At 37.4% G+C, this 19,622-nt stretch overlaps 1 protein-coding gene across 3 annotated transcripts in view; it reads right to left on the bottom strand.

The window, feature by feature from the left end:
• The window catches only part of BTBD8 (BTB domain containing 8), a 118,418-nt gene that overhangs the window by 70,888 nt on the left and 27,908 nt on the right, over nt 1-19,622 (bottom strand). For all 3 annotated transcript variants that reach the window (XM_086717538.1, XM_086717536.1, XM_086717537.1), the window contains exon 4: nt 17,380-17,497. In XM_086717538.1, the coding sequence (XP_086573664.1) occupies nt 17,380-17,497 (118 nt within the window). The remainder of the gene's footprint in view (nt 1-17,379; nt 17,498-19,622) is intronic.

The raw sequence follows: 19,622 nt of genomic DNA, 5'->3' as shown, positions 1-19,622 counted from the left end.
TCTGCCCATTTCTTCACTGGATTATTTGTTTTTTGGGTGTTGAGTTTGTTAAGTTCTTTATAGATTTTGGATACTAACCCTTTATCTGATACATTGTTTAAAAATATCTTCTCCCATTCCATCCGTTGCCTTTTAGTTTTGCAGATTATTTCCTTCACTGTGCAAAAGCTTTTTATTTTGATGAGGTCCCAGTAGTTCATTTTTGCTTTTGTTTCCCTTGCCTCTGGAGACGTGTTGAGTGAGAAGTTGTTGCAGTCAAGGTCAAAGAGGTTTTTGCCTGCTTTCTCCTTGAGGATTTTGATGGCTTTCTGTCTTACATTGAGGTCTTTCATCCATTTTGAGTTTATTTTTTGTGTATGGTATAAGAAAGTGGTCCAGATTCATTCTTCTGCATGTTGCTGTCCAGTTTTCCCATCACCACTTGCTGAAGAGACTGTCTTTATTCCATTGAATATTCTTTCCTGCTTTGTCAAAGATTAGTTGGGGGCACCTGGGTGGCTCAGTTGGTTGAGCATCTGACTTTGGCTCAGGTCATGATCTCACAGTTCATGAGTTCAAGCCCCGCATCAGGCTCTGTACTAACAGGTCGGAGCCTGGAGCCTGCTTCAGATTCTGTGTCTCCCTCTCTCTTCCCCTTCCCTACTCGTGCTCTGTCTCTCTTTGTCTCTCAGAAATGAATAAACATTAAAAAAAATTTTTTTTTTACAGATTAGTTGGCCATACCTTTGTGGGTCCATTTCTGGGCTCTCTATTCTGTTCCACTGATCTGAGTGTCTGTTTTTGTACCAGAGAACATTTCTACAAAATAGTTGCCCAGAACTCAAACTGTCCAAGTCATTAAAACAAGCAAAGTCTATGAAACTGTTACAGCCAAGAGAAGACTAAGGAGACAGGACCGCTAAATGTAATATGGCATCTTGAATGGATCCTAGGGGAAAAAAGGACATTAGGCAAAAACTAAATAATTCTGAATAAACTATGGACTTTAGTTAGTAATATCTCAATGTTGGTTCATTAACTATAACAAATATACCATACTAAATGTATACATAAGATGTTGATAATACGGGAATTGAGTGTGGGGGCATATGAGAAATCTCTGTACTCTCTACTAAATTTTTTGTAAATTTAAAATTGTTCTTAAAAAAATGAAGTATATTGGGGTGCCTCGGTGACTCAGTCGGTTAAGCATCTGACTTCGGCTCAGGTCAGTTCTCATGGTTTGTGAGTTCGGGCCCCACATCAGGCTCTGTGCTGAGAGCTTGGAGCCTGGAGCTGCTTCAGATTCTGTGTCTCCCTCTCTCTGCCCTTCCCTCACTCACACTCTGCATCTCTCTCTCTCTCTCAAAAATGAATAAGTGTTTAAAAAGTTAAAAAAAAAAAAAACCCAAAGCGTATTAAGAAACTATCAGAGATTCTGCTTCTACTTTTGAAAGATAACTTTTCTACATTAACAAGTAGAAAAGTGAATAAAATAGGACACTGGAAAAAAGAGGCAGTACAGGACTAATCCCTAAGAGAAAGAAAACAATTGAGGTAAGCCCTGCAGTTATGATGTTTATTCCTTGTGGAAACAATTCCTAGATCATGGCACAATGAGGACAAACACAAGCAGAACCTGGTTGTCTTACTGAGTTGAAAAAACATACAGGAGCTTTAGGAAGACGACTCAGCTGGAATTTATGGGGCACAATACTAAGGAAATGGGAGTTATAAGAAAAAGAGCTCCAGAAATTAAAGGAATGATCCCCTTGAGCTTTTGTCTGAATATAATCTGAACATACTTAGGGTAAATCTCATGACGTAAGCAAAGAATAAAAGCCAGGAAGTATACACCTGTTTACACAGGACTGGCAGACATTCAAGTTCCTTCCAGTCAGAACTGAATACTTGGAGCACGAAGCTTCCAAAAGGGTCGCATCTCAGTAAAAGAGCTATGCAACATTTAGAGCAAAGCCTACACTAAATCCACCCTAACAAAGTTTAAAAACAAGTCTCATAAACATAAAGTGGATCCACAATAACTAAATCACCTGCTAAAACAAACTTCAACAAGTGTCTTTTTAAAGACAGACAACAAAATTCAAATAACAACATAACATCCAGCATCTAATAAAAAATTACTAGGTGTGTAAAGAAGCAGCAAAATGTTAACTATAACCACAAGAAAAATCAGTCAATAGAAACAGACCCAGAAATGAAAGAGATGATGGAATTAGCAGACAAAGCATTTTTAAAAACTATCACAGCTGTGCTTGGGTGGCTCAGTTGGTTAAGCTTCTGACTCTGGGTTTCGGGTTAGGTCACAATCTCATGGTTTTGCGAGCTTGAGCCCCGCATCAGGCTCCATGCTGATAAGGAGCCTGCTTGGGATTCTGTTTCCCTCTCTCTCTGCCCCTCCCCAACTCACACTCAGTCTGTCTCAAAATAAATAAACTTAAAAAACATTAAAAAAAAATAAAAAGCTATCATAGATATGTTCAAGGATTTTTTTTTTTAATTTTTTTTTTTTTCAACGTTCACTCACTTCTGGGACAGAGAGAGACAGAGCATGAACGGGGGAGGGACAGAGAGAGAGGGAGACACAGAATCGGAAACAGGCTCCAGGCTCTGAGCCATCAGCCCAGAGCCTGACGTGGGGCTCGAACTCACGGACCACGAGATCGTGACCTGGCTGAAGTCGGACACTTAACCGACTGTGCCACCCAGGCGCCCCAAGGATTTTCTTAATAAGGAACATAATGAAGAAAAAATGGAAGAGTCAAGAAAAAAACAAATTTTAGAGATGAAATATGGAACATTTGAAATGAAGAAATTCATGCATGGACTTAAAAGAAAATTAGATACTGAAAAAGAAAAGACTACTGTACCTGTGCACATAGCAATACAAATTATCCAAATAAAATGTAGGGAGAAAAGAAACTAAAAAAAAAAAAAAAAAAAAAAAAAAAAGCTTGGGGCTACTAGGTGGCTCAGTCTTAGGCTCAGGTCATAATCTCACAGTACATGAGTTCGAGCCCCATGTCAGGCTCTGTGCTGATAGCCCAGAGCCTGGAGCCTGCTTTGGATTCTCTGTCTCTCTCTCTCTCTGCCCCTCCCCTTCTTGCACTCTGTCTTTTCTGTCTGTCTCTATCAAAAATAAATAAACATTTGAAAAAAAAAGCTTAAGTGAGCTATGGGACTAACATACATATTAATTGGAATTCCATGTGTAAAGGAGAGAAAGAAGGGGATTGTAACAAAATTTGAAAAAAAATTATCCTTGTAAATTTTCCAAATTTCACAAGAAACCACAAACCCATAGATTTAAGAAGCTCAATAAATCATGAGCAGGATAAATATAAATAAAAGCACAAGGTACATCATAATGAAATTGCTGAAAACTAATTCTAGAGAAAAAAGCTTTTAAAGCAGCCAGAGAAAAAAGGCACATGACACATAAGCAAAACTAGGCATAATCACAGGCTTTTTGTCAGAAACAATACAAGCCAGATAACAATAAAATTACATCTATAAGCACTGGAAGAAATTAAAAAATTGCCAAGTTATAATTCTGTATCCAGCAAAAATATCTTTCAAAAATGAAGTCTAAATGAAGACCTTTTCTAGACAAAAGCTGATAAAAGTCACTGGCAACTGACCTGTATTAAAAGAAATTTAAATACAGTCTTTAAACCTAACAAAACTTTTAAGAGATGGAAATGTGGACTTAAATAAAAGGTTAAAATTGCAAGAAATGGTAACATGTGGGTATATATGAAATACGTTTTCCTCATTTAAAAAATTACCAAAAAGATAATTGTTTTAAAAAATAATTACAATTTATGGTAGGGTTTAGAATACATGTAAAAGTGAAATGTATAACAGGAATAGCACAAAGAACAGGTGGAAAAAAATACATGTATCTTTATATTAATTGAACATTAATGGTGGGAAGTTAACAATGCATCTGGTAAATAATAGAGCGACCACTAATAAACACACGATAATAAACACAAAGACAATATACACAAAACATGGCTAATGTGTCAACACTAAAAATAAACTGTAACTTTTTAAAAATTTTTTAATTCAATTAATACAACAGAAAGGAAAAGAGAAAAAAGAGAACAAAGAAAAAATGAAAATAAATAGTAAATAGTAGACTCAAATCCCAACATTACTATAAATGGCCTAAATTATCTAATTAAAAGATTATGAGATCAGATAATGAAAGTAAGACACAACTATATGCTGTCTACAAGAAATAAATTTTAAACCACTTAAAATATAGACACAGAGAAGTTAAAAGTGAAAGGATGGGAAAAGATATGCCACATAAACACTAATCAGAAGAAATCTAGAGTGGAATGCTAACTAGAATTATTGTAGTGATCATTTTGTAATACATACAAATATTGAATCAGTATGTTATATACCTGAAACGAATATAATGTTATATGTCAATTATACTTCAATCAAAAAACAAGATAGCTTCAAAATACATGCAACAATAACCAATAAAACTGAAGGGAGAAATAGGCAAATCATACTTAGAGACATTTTTCTCAGGAACTACCAGAACAAGTAGACAAAAAGTTAGTTTAGGATATGGAAGACTAAGACTTGAACAACACTACCAACCTATTTGACATCTATAGAAACCTTCACCCCAGTGCAGCAGCAGACACATTCTTTTCAAGTACATATGAAACATTCACTAAGATCCATATGCACTTGAAAAGCATACAAATCTCAATCACAGCACAAAACACAGTAGTGGCATATACTAAGTGATTAAATAATTCTTAATGAAGAATGCTATTAGAATTATATCCTTCTATCTACTTACTTTACCTGATTATACCTAAAAGATATACAGGCATACCTAGGAGATATCTAGGGTTAGGTTACAGACCACCACAATAAAAGCAAATATTGTAATTAAGCAAGTCAAATGAATTTTTTGGTTTCCTAGTACATATGATAGTTGTATTTACATGATACTACAGTCTATTAAGTATATATTATGACAATAGTGTGTTATTTTATATATAATATACATAGAATACATAATGCTATGATGTCTAAAAATGTGTACACCTTAATTTAAAAATACCTCAATGCTAAAAAATGCTAACTATCATCTGAATTTTCAGTGAGTTGTAATCTTTTTGCTGGTGGAGGATCTTGCCTTGATGTTGATGGCTGCTGATAGTGAATCCTTTCCAGAGGTTTTCAATTGACTTTGCCAAGATCCATCAGAGGAATCACTATCTAGGGCAACTACAGCCTTCTGTAATGTATTTCTTAGATAATAAGACTTGAAAGTTGAAATGACTCCTTGATCCATGAGTTGCACAATGGATGGATGTGTTAGCAAACATGAAAACATTTATCTGGTTGTACAACTCCATCAAAGCTCCTGGGTGACCAGGTACACTGTCAATGAGTAGTAATATTTTGAAAGAAAACTCTTCTTCTGAACAGGTCTCAACAAGAGCATTAGTTTGGGGGTGCGTGGATGGCTCAGTCCAGTTTAGCGTCCAACTTCGGCTCAGGTCATGATATCACAGTTCATTGAATTTGAGCCCCACGTCAGGCTCTGTGCTGACAGCTCAGAGCCTGGAGACTGCTTCCAATTCTATGTCTCCCTCTCTCTCTGCTCCTCCCCCACTCACACTCTGTCTCTCTCTAAAATAAATAAAAATATTTTAAAAAGACAAAGAGAGAGAGAGAGAAAGCTTGTCCTTTGAAGTTTTGAAGCCAGGCATTGACTTCTCTCTAGCTAAGAAAGTCCTAGGTTGCATCTTCTTTTTTTTTTTTTTTTAAAGTTTCAAGTTTTTATTCATTATTATTATTTTAGAGAGACAGAGTAGGGGAGGGGGTAAGGAGGGGGGAGAGAAAGATAGAATGAGAGAGGGAGAAACAGAAATCCTAAGGAGCCACACTCAGCGCACAGCCTAACATGGGGCTCATTTCCACAACCCTGGGATCATGACCCAAGTGTCAAGAGTCAGATGCTTGGGGAGCCTGGGTGGCTCAGTCGGTTAAATGGCTGACTTCAGCTCAGGTCATGATCTCACAGCTCATGGGTTAGAGCCTCACATCGGGCTCTGTGCTGACAGTTTAGAGCCTGGAGCCTGCTTCAGATTCTGTGTCTCTCTCTGCCCCTCTCCCATTCATGATCTGTCTTCCTCTTTCAAAAATAAATAACCATTTAAAAATTAAAAAAAAAGAGTCAAATGCTCAACGGACTGAGCCACCCAGGCACCCCTTCAAGTTAGTTAACTAGAATTTAATTTAGTAATATTAGTTTCAGGAGAATTTAGTGATTCATCACTTACATATAATACCCAGTGCTCATCCCAAGTGCCCTCCTTAATATCCATCATCCATTTAACCCTCCCCTTCAGTAACCCTCAGTTTGTTCTCTATAGTTAAAAGTCTGTTTTCTGGTTTGCCTCTCTCTTCCCCTCTTCCATGTTCATCTGTTTCATTTCTTAAATTCCATGTATGAGTGAATTCATATAGTATTTGTCTTTTCTTGGCTTATTTCACTTAGTATAATACACTCTAGCTCCAAATGGCAAGATTTTATTCTTTATTCTCTTATGGCTGAGTAATATTCCAGCCTGTGTGTGTATACACACACACACACACACAATCTCTTCTTTATCCATTCGTTAGGCAACAGACATTTGGGCTCTTTCCATAATTTGGCTACTGTTGATAATGCTGCTAAAACATCAGGGTGCATGTATCCCTTCAAATCAGTATTTTTGTATCCTCTGGGTAAATACCTAGTAGTGCGATTGCTGCATAATAGGGTAGTTCTATTTTTAATTTTTTGAGGAAACTCCATACTGTTTTCAGATAGTAGATGCACCAGTTTGCATTCCCACCACCAGTGTAAGAGGATTCCCCTTTCTCTGCATCCTCCCCAAAATCTGTTGTTTCCTATATTGTTAATTTCAGCCATTCCGACAGGTTTGAGGTGCTATCTCATTTTAGTTTTGATTTGTATTTCCCTGATCATGAGTGACGTTGAGCATCTTTTCATGTGTCTGTTAGCCATCTGAATATCTTCTTTAGAGAAATGTCTATTCATTCCTTCTTCCCATAGCTTAACTGGATTATTGGTTTTTGGATACTGAGTTTGATTAAGTTCTTTACAGATTTTAGATACTGACCCTTTATCAGTTATATCATTTACAAATATGATTGCATCTTTTTTCAATAGGCTATTTTGTCTACATTGAAAATCTGTGGTTTAGTATAGTCACCTTCATGAATGAGCTAGATCTCGATAATTTGCTGCAGCTTCTACATCAGCATTGGCTGCTTCAGCTTGTACTTTTCCGTTAGGGAGACAGCTTCTTTCCTTAAACTTCATGACCCAATCTCTGGTATCTTCAAAATTCTCTTCTACAGCTTTCTCACCTCTCTCACCCTTCACAGAGTTGAAAAGAGTTAGGGCCTTGCTCTGGATTAGGCTGTGGCTTAAGGGAATGTTGTGGCTGGTTGGATCTTTCATCCAAACCACTAAAACTTTCTCCATATGAGCTATAAGGCTGTTTCACTTTCTTAACATTTGTGTGTTCACTAGAGTAGCACTATTAATTTCCTTCAAGAACATTTCCTTGGCACTCCAGCTGGGCTAGGTGTTTGGCACAAGAAGTCTAGCTTTCAGCCTATTTTGGCTTTCAACATGCCTTCGTTACTAAGCTTAATTATTTCTAGCTTTTGATTTAAAGTTAGAGATGTGCAACTCTTCCCTTCACTTGAATACTTAGAAGCCCTTGTAGGATTATTAATTGGCCTAATTTCAATACTTTTGTGTCTCAGGGAAAAGGGAGGCCCAAGGAGAGGGAGAAAGAAGAAGGAATGGTTGACTGGTATAGAAGTAAGAACAAACACAATATGTATCGATTAAGTTCACCATGTTATATCGGTGCAGTTCATGCCAACTCAGCACAATAAAAATAATAACATCAAAGATCACTGATCACAGATCACCACAACAAATATAATAATGAAAAAAATTTTGAAATATTGCAAAAATTACCAAAATGTGACCCAGAGACATGAAGTGAACAAATGCAGTTGGCAAGTGGCACTGACAGACTTGTTTGATGCAGAAATGTTCAATCTGTAAAAAATATATTATCTGCCAAGTGCAATAAAGCCAAGTGCATTAGAAGGAGGAATGCCTGCATAAACAGATAGCATGTCATGACTTACATGTGTGGTGGTCACGAGAATGCATCTCATTGATTTTTGACTGTGTAGTCATACTACCCAAAGTAATCTACATATTCAATGCGACCCCTATCAAAGTAACACCAGCATTCTTCACAGAACTAGAACAAATAATCCTAAAATTTGTATGGAAACAGAAGAGACCCGAATAGCCAAAGCAATCTTGAAAAAGAAAACCAAAGCAGGAGGCATCAAAATCCCAGACTTCAAACTATACTACAAAGCTGTAATCAAGACAGTATGGTACTGGCACAAGAACAGACACTCAGATCAGTGGAACAGAATAGAGAACCCAGAAATGGACCCACAAATGTATGGCCAACTAATCTTTGACAAAGCAGGAAAGAATATCCAATGGAATAAAGACAGTCTCTTCAGCAAGTGGTGATGGGAAAACTGGACAGCGACATGTAGAAGAATGAACCTGGACCACTTTCTTACACTACACACAAAAATAAACTCAAAATGGATGAAAGACCTCAATGTAAGACAGGAAGCCATCAAAATCCTCAAGGAGAAAGCAGGCAAAAACCTCTTTGATCTTGGCCGCAGCAACTTCTTACTCAACACATCTCCAGAGGCAAGGGAAACAAAAGCAAAAATGAACTACTGGGACCTCATCAAAATAAAAAGCTTTTGCACAGTGAAGGAAACAATCAGCAAAACTAAAAGGTAACCGACAGAATGGGAGAAGATATTTGCAAATGACATATCAGATAAAGGGTTAGTATCCAAAATCTATAAAGAACTTATCAAACTCAACACCCAAAAAACAAATAATCCAGTGAAGAACTGGGCAAAAGACATGAATAGACACTTCTCCAAGGAAGACATCCAGATGGCCAACCGACACATGAAAAAATGCTCACCATCACTCATCATCAGGGAAATACAAATCAAAATCACAATGAGACACCACCTTACACCTGTCAGAATGGCTAGCATTAACGACTCAGGCAACAACAGATGTTGGCGAGGATGCAGAGAAAGAGGATCTCTTTTGCATTGTTGGTGGCAATGCAAGCTGGTGCAGCCACTCTGGAAAACAGTATGGAGGTTCCTCAAAAAACTAAAAATAGAACTACTCTATGACCCAGTATTTGCACTACTAGGCATTTATCCATGGGATACAGGTGTGCTGTTTCGAAGGGACACATGCACCCCCATGTTTATAGCAGCACTATCAACAATAGCCAAAGTATGAATAGCCGAAATGTCCATCGGTGGATGAATGGATAAAGAAAATGTGGTATATATATATACAATGGAGTATTACTCGGCAATCAAAAAGAATGAAATCTTGCCATTTGCAACTACATGGATGGAACTGGAGGGTATTATGCTAAGTGAAATTAGTCAGAGAAAGACAAAAATGATATGACTTCACTCATATGAGGACTTTAAGAGATAAAACACATGAACATAACGGACGGGAAACAAAAATAATATAAAAACAGGGAGGGGGACAAAACATAAGAGACTCATAAATATGGAGAACAAACTGAGGGTTACGGGAGAGGTTATGAAAGGGGGGATGGGCTAAATGGGTAAGGGGCATTAAGGAATCTCCTCCTGAAATCACTGTTTCACTATATGCTAACTAATTTGGACGTAAATTTTAAAAAATAAAAAATGAAATAAAAAAAAAGATGAAAAAAAATTAAATGGGAAAAAAAAAAAGAATGTGACTGTGTAAGTAACCTATGGCTCCAGTAGAGTACTCTGTATTCTGTAGTACATGGGTGCCAAGGCCACTTTGTCACAGGCTGTTCCCTGCAAATGACTGAGCACATCAGGGACACAAAACAGGCCTATTTCAGAGAGACAGGGCCTTTTCTGATGGGTGATTATGGCCTGGGAACTTTCTAACAGTCTGCCGACTTTCCCTAGAACTGCACCACAGCCTAAGCCATTCCTACCCATGCTTCCATCCTTCCTCTTCTCCTTCCCTCAGGTTCAGATCAACACAACAGTTTAACAGCTCCTCCAGTCACCTCTGGATTCCTTCCCACATTCTCTCATGTGCATTTACCTAATACATTTCTTGCAAGTCTAACCTCAATCCTCATGTCTGCTTCTCAGAAGACTTGAACTAACACAGCATGCTATTTCCATTTAAGTAAGATTAAACGCATCTGAGACTTACACAATTGGCCTGACTTTAGGATAGAAACTTAGAAAACATTCCTACTTAATTAGGATACAAGCCTCCGTTTCAAAACTAATGCTGTAGATGGCACGGTGTATTAAAAATCCTTGCCAGATTTTTCACTTTCCAAAAAACATGCCGAAAACCATTTTCTCCTTTTGATTAAATTTAATCTCAACTGACAAGGCTGCTTCTGGCTCTGTCAAGATGCCCTAAATTCCCCCTTGCTCTTGCTTTAGTACACTGCTTGCTATTCAATACTTCCTGATGTTAGCTGAACTAGATTCACTACTCCAGGCAGAATAGTGGCCTGGATTACTCAGAGAAGCTCTAAAGAAGGACTTTTTTTTACTACAACTTTTTTTTTTTTTTTTTTTTTTTAAGTAATCTTGCTCCAAGAACACTTTCTAAACTTTTAACTCTACCAAACTAGATAAAGGTTAAGCCCAGGGTAGTGAATCCAAACATTCTGGAGTTGTCACTATTACCTAGTGCACTTCTTTGCAAACATTTTAGAAAACATAAACTTTAAAAAAGCTTTCTCTTGAGACATCCATTTTAACATCCAATGACTACAGCTTTCATAGGATTAGGCTTTCCTAAGTTAAAAAATGATTTGTAAAGTATAATGGATGCCCTATTATCCAACAAAATTAGGACTAATAGTCATTCGGTTAATCAAAAAAATAAGAGGATTTTAAAAATTATTTGTATATATCATAATCATTTTGTTGTAACTTAAATATGGAAAAAGTATAGCATAGGAAATACAGACAATGATACTTTAATAACTGTGTATAGGGACAGTGGTAACTACACTCATCATGGTGAGCATTGCATAATGTATAAGTTGTTGAATCACTATGTTATGCACTTGAAATTAATATAATATTACATGTCAACTACAATAAAAAAAATCTTTTTACTGAGTGTTAAAACAACTCCAGAAATTCCAAATTATATGGGTAGAAGTAAGCTAAAAAACTTCTATATTCTTCAAGGAGAGAATACCACCAACCACTTGATAATGACTCTGACTTCTTGCAGGGAATTAGCAGTCTCAAAAAAACTCTTTACCCCTAACACTGAACAATCCTTCCTCCTCTGAAACTCTCCAAACTGTCTGCTTGCTCGCTTACAGCCAACCAATCACTGACAAAAGTACCTGAAGACCAGTTAGAACATCTCTCCCACTTCCAAAAACCACATTTTAATAAAACACCTGCCAATTACTTAAAAAAATACATATGAATTCATTCACAAATCTTTCACTGTAAGGTCATTCCCTCTTTTCTTTAATGTGAGTTCACTGACTAGAACCTTTTATTTCTTGCAAAAACTATATGTATACAACACCCATAATTTCTAATTCAAACTTCTTTAAGGTGAAGATGATGAGCACTTTGGTGGCTCAGTCGGTTAAGTGTCCGACTCTTGATTTTGGCTCAGGTCATAATCTGTGGGCTCGTGAGTTTGAGCCCCGTGTCAGGCTCTGTGCTGTCAGTGTAGATAGCCCCTCTCTGCCCCTTCCCCTCTCTCAAAATAAGTAAATGAACTTCAAAAAAAAAAAAAAGTGAAGAATAAAATCTAAAACTTCTGTGAAGCAACTCAAGAATAGAATCATTTTAGATTTTCCTAACTTCCCCTCAAATTTTATATTGCTCACCTATATTAAATTCAACAGCAACTTTTAAAGCATCTCTCCTTTCCTGGATCTTTCCATTTACTTTAGTTTTCACTGGAACAATAACTCTTTTCATCTTCATGTATCATTGGTTTATTTGGTATTTTGTTAAGTTATGCCATGAAAATAATTAAGTTCAAATGGCATTAAATAGATTTGGGAACAACCCAAGTGACTCTTGGAAGACACAAACTCAGTGATAGGAACAGAAAAGTAGAAGCATACTAGAGAATAGCCTCTTACACCTGACAGTCCGCCCACTGTGCTACTAGCACGTTCTATAGAGAATATCTAAAGAGCAGTTTTAGTCAAGTGTGGTTGAGGAGCTTCTACTGCAGGTGGTTTGTTTTCTTTCAGGCACCCAAAGCCTTTTGCTTTGGTTCCCTACTGCAACCTCCCTCAAAAGCCTGTGGCACCAAGGAATTTTATCTCTTTTCCCTCTACTGTTTGCACATCAAACGCCCCAAGTGGACAAGGTTGACCATTTATCACTAACAAAGTAATTAATATTAAGATGTTAGTGACTCATTTTATTGCATGGTAATTTGGAATTTTATTATAATTATTTCATTATAGGCTCCTGGCAATCTGAACAAGACAGGGGATGGCAAACTTTTTCTGTAAAGGGACAGGTAAAAAATATCAGATATAAGTATCAGGCATTACAGGTTACTGTTGCATATGGTTCTTTGTCTTTGGTTGTTTTATATAAAAAGAGAGCAGTGACCAGATCTGAGCCATGGTTTGCCAACCTCCACTATAAGATAAGGTACAATAGGCAACAATGTGTCCCCCTTCCAGGTACCTAATACACATTTGTAGCAACTAACATTTACTGAAAGCTTAGTGTGCCAGCTATTGGGCTAAGTGTTTTGTGTATATCACCTGATTCAATCATCACAGCCATTCTATGCTATAATGACTGTTATTATTCTTTTCACAGATAAAGAAATTGAGACTTGAAGACATTAAGTAACTTCCCAACCATTCTGTAAATGGGGGAGTCAGAATCTAAACACTGAAAGACTGACTTCTGAGTAACTAAAATACACACTTCTGAAAAACCTTTCATGTGAACATGTAACTAATACGTACCTATGGCACAAACTAGAACACTGACCCGATTCAGTGCTAATTTGCTAAATATTCAGGAAAAAAAATTTTTTTAAGGGAGAATTGAACACTTTAAATCAATGAATGAAAGTCTAATGGTATAATATCAGGCACTGAGAAGAAAGGTATTTTGGAAACGGTATCAGATCTAGAGTGTCAAAGCTAAAATCAGGACCCACTGCCAAACTTTTTCAATAAAGCAGCACAAGGAAATCTTAATTATGGAACACAGAAGTGCAACAAACAGACTATCTTAAAAATGTAACAGGTTTGGGGTGCCTGGCTGGCTCAGTCAGTAGAAGGTGCAACTCTTTTTTTTTTTTTTAATGTTTATTTATATTTGAGAGAGACAGAGCATGAACGGGTGAGGGGCAGAAGGAGAGAGAGACAGAGACAGAGACAGAGACAGAGACAGAGACAGAATCTGAAGCAGGCTCCAGGCTCTGAACTGCCGGCACAGAGCCTGACATGGGGCTTGAATCCACGAACCATGAGATCATGACCTGAGCGAAGTCAGGGGCTTAACCAACTGAGTCACCCAGGTGCCCAGAGGGTGCAACTCTTGATCTTAGGATTGTAAGTTTGAGTCCCACGATTGGTATAGAGATTATTTAAAAATAAAATCTTTAAAAAAAATTATAACATTAAACTTTTCTCAGAAAACACTACAATAATAAATAATGCCATAACGTAGGAGATCGGCAATAGATTGGATCAGGAAGAAACTTAGGGGTAGGCTGAAGATGACAGAAGGAAATACAAGAAGACAGAAATGTACAATTCATCTAGTGATTGAGAGCAATTTGGGCAGGGAAGTAATGTTACAGAGGTCTACAAAAGAGGATAAAGTGTAGTAGTGTCCCAGGAAGCAATACTCTCCGGAAAGGAGTAACATAACAAACAGGATCAATGAACTCTAATGGGTACTCCTTTTATTATATATAACCTCCCTCCTCTCAGAAAGAACTCTCTTCAGTTCTCCTTTGAGTAGAAGTATTGGAAATAACAAGGACAAATACGTGTGAAGAGTGAAGAGGATGCTTCAAAGGGCAAAAGACCTATGTAGATGGAGAAGAATACAGTAAATGTGACTTTTCCTGGAGGCCTATTGCTGTCCACCATTCCTTGGGTTGGGGGGAAATGCAAGTGATCCAAACCATGTTTCTCTGCTTGTCCCACATAAGTAAAGGGCATACAAGCTGTTGCTACTATCTCCACAAAAGCTTGTATCAAAGGCCTATTGCCTGGATGAGAAAAGCAAATACCCATACAGTACTTTAAAGTAATTTAATCCTCATAATCACCTTGTGAGATGAGTACTTTAAGAATCTCCATGTTTGATGAGGATGGTGAAGCACAGAATGGTTAAATGCCCAAATTCACATAGCTAAAAGATAGTAGAGCTAGAATTCAAACCCACGAAGAAAGGTTCTACACACAGTTCACACACTCTTAAACACTCTGTTGTAAAATGACTTCTTTGGCTTAATTGTGCCACCCCAAGCAAGTGAATGGCATAAGACTGTCTTGAAGCATTGCTATGAAGAGCTCCAGGCACTAAGCTGGGGATCAAAATAAAGACTGGACAGAGCAAATAGCAACTTGGAGAGATAATCTTGGAAGAACCAGATATCAGGGATGTTTTTGAGGGAGGACCTTGACCATGAGGGAAAGACAGGGACTCTCATTACCACATCAATTTGGACATATTAAACTAGCAAACTAAACTGTTATAAAGACCTAATGAGAATGTAATTCTGATAATAAATCCTGGTATTTGTGAGTACTTGCCTGATATTTTAATATATCAGTACATATAAATTAAAAATTAAAACGGCCATATCACAAATGGATTTTTAGTCACACCACTAAGATAAATGCTGACACTGATTAGCTAGAACAAGAAGTTATTCAGAAAGTTCTGATGTTGGGCTTTAGACTACATGATATGAATATGTGTCTTCTGAACTACTGACATAATATTCCTTAAACTGAATAATAAAATTATTATGTACTAAACAGTTGTTCAAGTTTGGACTAGAATGGCAATCTTGAGATTGAGAATTTGCCACTGTAACTCACATAAGTGTGCTAACAACAAAGTAGGAAAACTAAAGCCAGACCTTCTTAGAACATATGCTCAGGAAGTTGCCTTTCTAGGGAGTATATACTTTTATTGCTTGGTGAACAAAATAAACCAGAAATGTGAGCAAGAACTCTCCTGGAAAGCAAACCTAATATTCTAGATCCAGTTCCTAAAACATAGTTCACTGTCAAGCAGCACACAGAGACCAAATATAAACACTGTTTGAGGATATATTGCAAGATCACAAGGTCTTGCTTTCCCTGTATGAGAACAATAACCTTAGGGCTCTATAAATAAAACTTTGGTAGAATGTCCATGTGGTTTCAAGAAAAACCTGGGGCGCCTGGGTGGCTCAGTCGGTTGAGCGACTGACTTCGGCTCAGGTCATGATCTCACGGTTTGTGAGTTTGAGACCCACATCGGGCTCTGTGCTGCTTGGAGCCTGGATCCTGCTTCGGATTCTGTGTCTCCCTCTCTCTCTCTCTGCCCTTCCCCCACTCATGCTCTGTCTTTCTCTGTCTAGAAATAAACATTAAAAAAAAAAAGAAAAACCTAAACACATAATTAATCTTTAAAATAAAATTGCATTGCTTCCCTTCCACCAAAAAGAAAGACACAAACATACACACACATGTACACACACACACACACACACACACACACACACACAATTTGGGAAATATATATACATGATATGGAAAATATTAATAAATCTGTATTGGGGCACCTGGGTGGCTCAGTTGATGAAGCATCTGACTCTTGGTTTTGGGCCAGGTCATGATCTTACGGTTTGTGAGTCCGAGCCTTGTGTTGGGCTCTATGCTGATAGCATGGAGCCTGCTTGGGATTCCTTCTCTCCCTCTCTCCCTCTCTCTCTCTCTCTCTCTCTCTCTCTCTCTCTCTCTCCCCCTATTTGTCCCCCACTCACGTTTGCTTTCTCTCTCTTAAAATAAACATTTAAAAGTATATATAATTCTGCATTATACTCTGCATTTTACTATGTATAATGCAGATTTCATAAAAATTTGAAAAAATGTGCATATGTAGTTCTTATAGTTACAAAATACATGTTCCCAAGAGAAAAGTTCAAATTTTGAATGGTAAACAGTCTGATAAAAACTGGTAATCCTAGAGTTAGCAATGTACTCCTGTCAATTAACTGGCAAAGCCAGTATGATTTTTAAGAGCACAAACATCACTACTGTCGGCATGGCGGATTCTTATAATCTGAACCCATTGCTAATTTCATCAAGAATGTGAACCCTTGAACCTAGAAGACTGCTTCTTGCCACTACTAATAGTCTGGTTCTTTCTCTTCAGGAGAACCAGAATAACTTATCAACATTCTATTTGAAACACAAAGAGGGAGAAAAAAGAGACCGGGTTCCTCAGTTTTCTGGTTCTGTTTCTAGTCCCTTTGAGGCCCATCTGTACTTCTTTCCCTTGAATTCCAAAAGAAAATCTGTATTTCTTATTAAAATTTGTTCTTCTTTTCAGCAGATTTTAGTTACTTGCAAAAAAGAGTAGGCTTTAATTTGAAATCCAAAAGCCTAGAATGTCTAAGCAACCCAATTGTAAAGCACAATAATGGTTTTTAAAAAGTACATTGAAATATTAAACCTCCTAATCAACACTATTCATAAGAATATCTATTCTGAATCAAAGACTTCGAGCCAAAATGCATCCAGAGAAAATACATGTCATTCATGTAGAAGTAATCATTCTCAATACTATAATGCCTGTGAAATTAAAAACTGCATTTAATTACATTTTCTGTGACAGTGGCTTTCAAACCTATTTTAGGCAACAGAGTATTTTTTCCTAATGAAATCTTAGGCTCATGTCCAACGCAAAGCAGACATCTGTTCTGGCTGAAGCACCACACATATCTGGGTGGGGCGATGCATGCCTGTGTGAGCCTCAGGCAGAATACCCTGCCTGATGTCCAACTTCCTCCCCTGTCAAAGGCCCCCTGAGGCATCACCATGAAACCCCTTTTATTTTTGTGAATAAGAGCTTGAAAACCACTGTGCTAGAAAGAGACAGCCACCCTTTTAATCTTTACTTTCACAACCAACACACCAAATCAATCACATGTCTATTTACCTGTGAGCTTTAAAATTTTTTCCATCAACATAAATATCAATATCTGGGCAACAATGTTTCATGTATAGTTTCAATAAATCTTCTCCTAATTCAGATGCAGGATCCAAGTCATAATTATCTTTAAAAGAGAAAAAGAAAACTAAAAAATAGTTTATTATAAATACACAAAAATTTTGTGTTTTAATATTAACCTAATGTTTTTCCCCATAATTATCTTGATTAGCTACTAAGAGAGAACAACAGTAACTGAAATACTGAACTGGTAAATTCAAATAAAACAACTTAAAAATCATCTATATCTTATTTTGAAATATAAACTTCAACTTATATTTAAATACAAACATATCTTTTAATGTAGGTACATATTTAAATGTAGATAATATTATACAAAACTATATACCAAAATTGAAGCCACTTTATGAACTCTTAAGATGCTAGAAAATTTTCCAATTTTGATATCCTTTTTCACTACCTAATTCCTTCCTACTCTTGTTCATGAATTTTTGGTGAGAATGACATTTAAACCAACAGATTCTCAACTGTAAGCAATGGGATTTGTTCAGCACTTAAGAAAATAAATATTTTAAAAAGTATCTCTACTTCAAAAGATTCATCATTCAGAAAGTGAGGAGTGAAATGTAAAACATGTTTACATTTTAAGAAATTACTACACTATATATCATAGCTATATCAATCCAGAAACTTTAGTCAGTACATCTGCTGAGGATCTGTCATTGGGGACAGATTCCCACTAACCAAATTACAAATTTATAAATTTATATATTTATAAGCCAGAATGTCATTATTGGTCCTATACCAAAAGACAGCCAGAATCCAACCACAACTCAGTATCTCCATAGCTACCATTGCAGTCCAAGCCACCATCACCTCGCACCTAGATTTCTGCAGTAACTTCCCAACACATCTCCCACTCTTGACTCCCACAGTCTATTTTTGACAAAGCATTTAGAGGCATGTTTTAAAATGCAATTCAAATCCTGATCCATCCCAGTTCAAAACCTTATGACTCTGTCCTTTTTTTTTTTTTTTTTTTACAGTAAAAGCCAAAGTCTTACAATGGCTTACCAGGCCCCACAACATCTGGCTCCTCACTATGCAGGTGGTTGGGGACTAGTCCGAGCTCTCTCATCCTGGAGGGCCACAGCTGCCCAATGCAGGCTGACGGGGTGCATACTGTGCACCTGACTCTTATCTGCATAACAGTATAACCCTTAGTGTCAGAATTGAATTGTTGGATACCCAATTGATACTGGATAATTGGTTGGTGTGGAGAAAAAAACACCCACATTTTGGTGTCAGAAGTGGTGCCAACAAAAAAAACCACAATCACAGAAACCCAAAACTCAATGTTCCTCAAGCTGAAGTCATCGTTCCACTCTATCCTAATCTTCCTCTGCTTATACTCCATAAGTCTGCCAAATAGTACCACCCAAACTCTCTAAAATGGCTTATAAGGAGGGGCGCCTGGGTGGCTCAGTCAGTTAAGCGTCTGACTTCAGCTCAGGTCATGATCTCACAGTCCGTGAGTTCGAGCCCCATATCAGACTCTGTGCTGACAGCTCAGATCTTGCAGCCTGCTTGGGATTCTGTGTCTCCCTCTCTCTCTCTCTGCACCTTTCCTGCTCACACTCTGTCTGTCTCTCTTTCTCTCAAAAATAAATAAACATTAAAAAAATGGTTTATAAGGAAAGTGACTACTAGTCTTGGTTTGCCTGGGACAATCCCAGTTAATGCCTGTTGCCCCAGAGTAATTATAAACTGCAGTAATAACTTTGCACTCTTTCAAAAGTATCCAAATTTGGACAATAAGAAATAAGGTCATCCTTTATATAAGGTTTTCAGTGATCTGGCTTCTGCTTGTATCTCCAGGTTCATCTCTTACTGTGACCATTCTTGTCCCCTCTTCCACCCCGGTCCTACAACAAACTATTACCAGTCTTCAAAATTTGCTCTGTGCCTGGGGTCATTCTGCCTCTAATAGGCAGGTCATGTTTTTTTCCTTTGCCTGTAGTACTTCTCCCCTAAACTCTTCAGCCTGGCTAACTCCTGTTTTTTTCCACTGAGATTCAACTCAGATATCACTCCTTTCTATCTCTCCATCTTCATCTCTAACTCTATATGCAGAGGAGGATGGGCAGATCTGCCAGAAACCTATGAAAGTCTCCTAATTTTGGTGTTCCTCTCTTGTGGTGCAATGCCACTGCATGTGCAAGGTAACATCA

This window comes from Puma concolor, chromosome C1, assembly GCF_028749965.1.
Source record: "Puma concolor isolate L17-30 chromosome C1, mPumCon1.1.hap2, whole genome shotgun sequence".
Taxonomy (NCBI): domain Eukaryota; kingdom Metazoa; phylum Chordata; class Mammalia; order Carnivora; family Felidae; genus Puma; species Puma concolor.
This window is presented reverse-complemented; position numbering and strand designations above follow the sequence as displayed.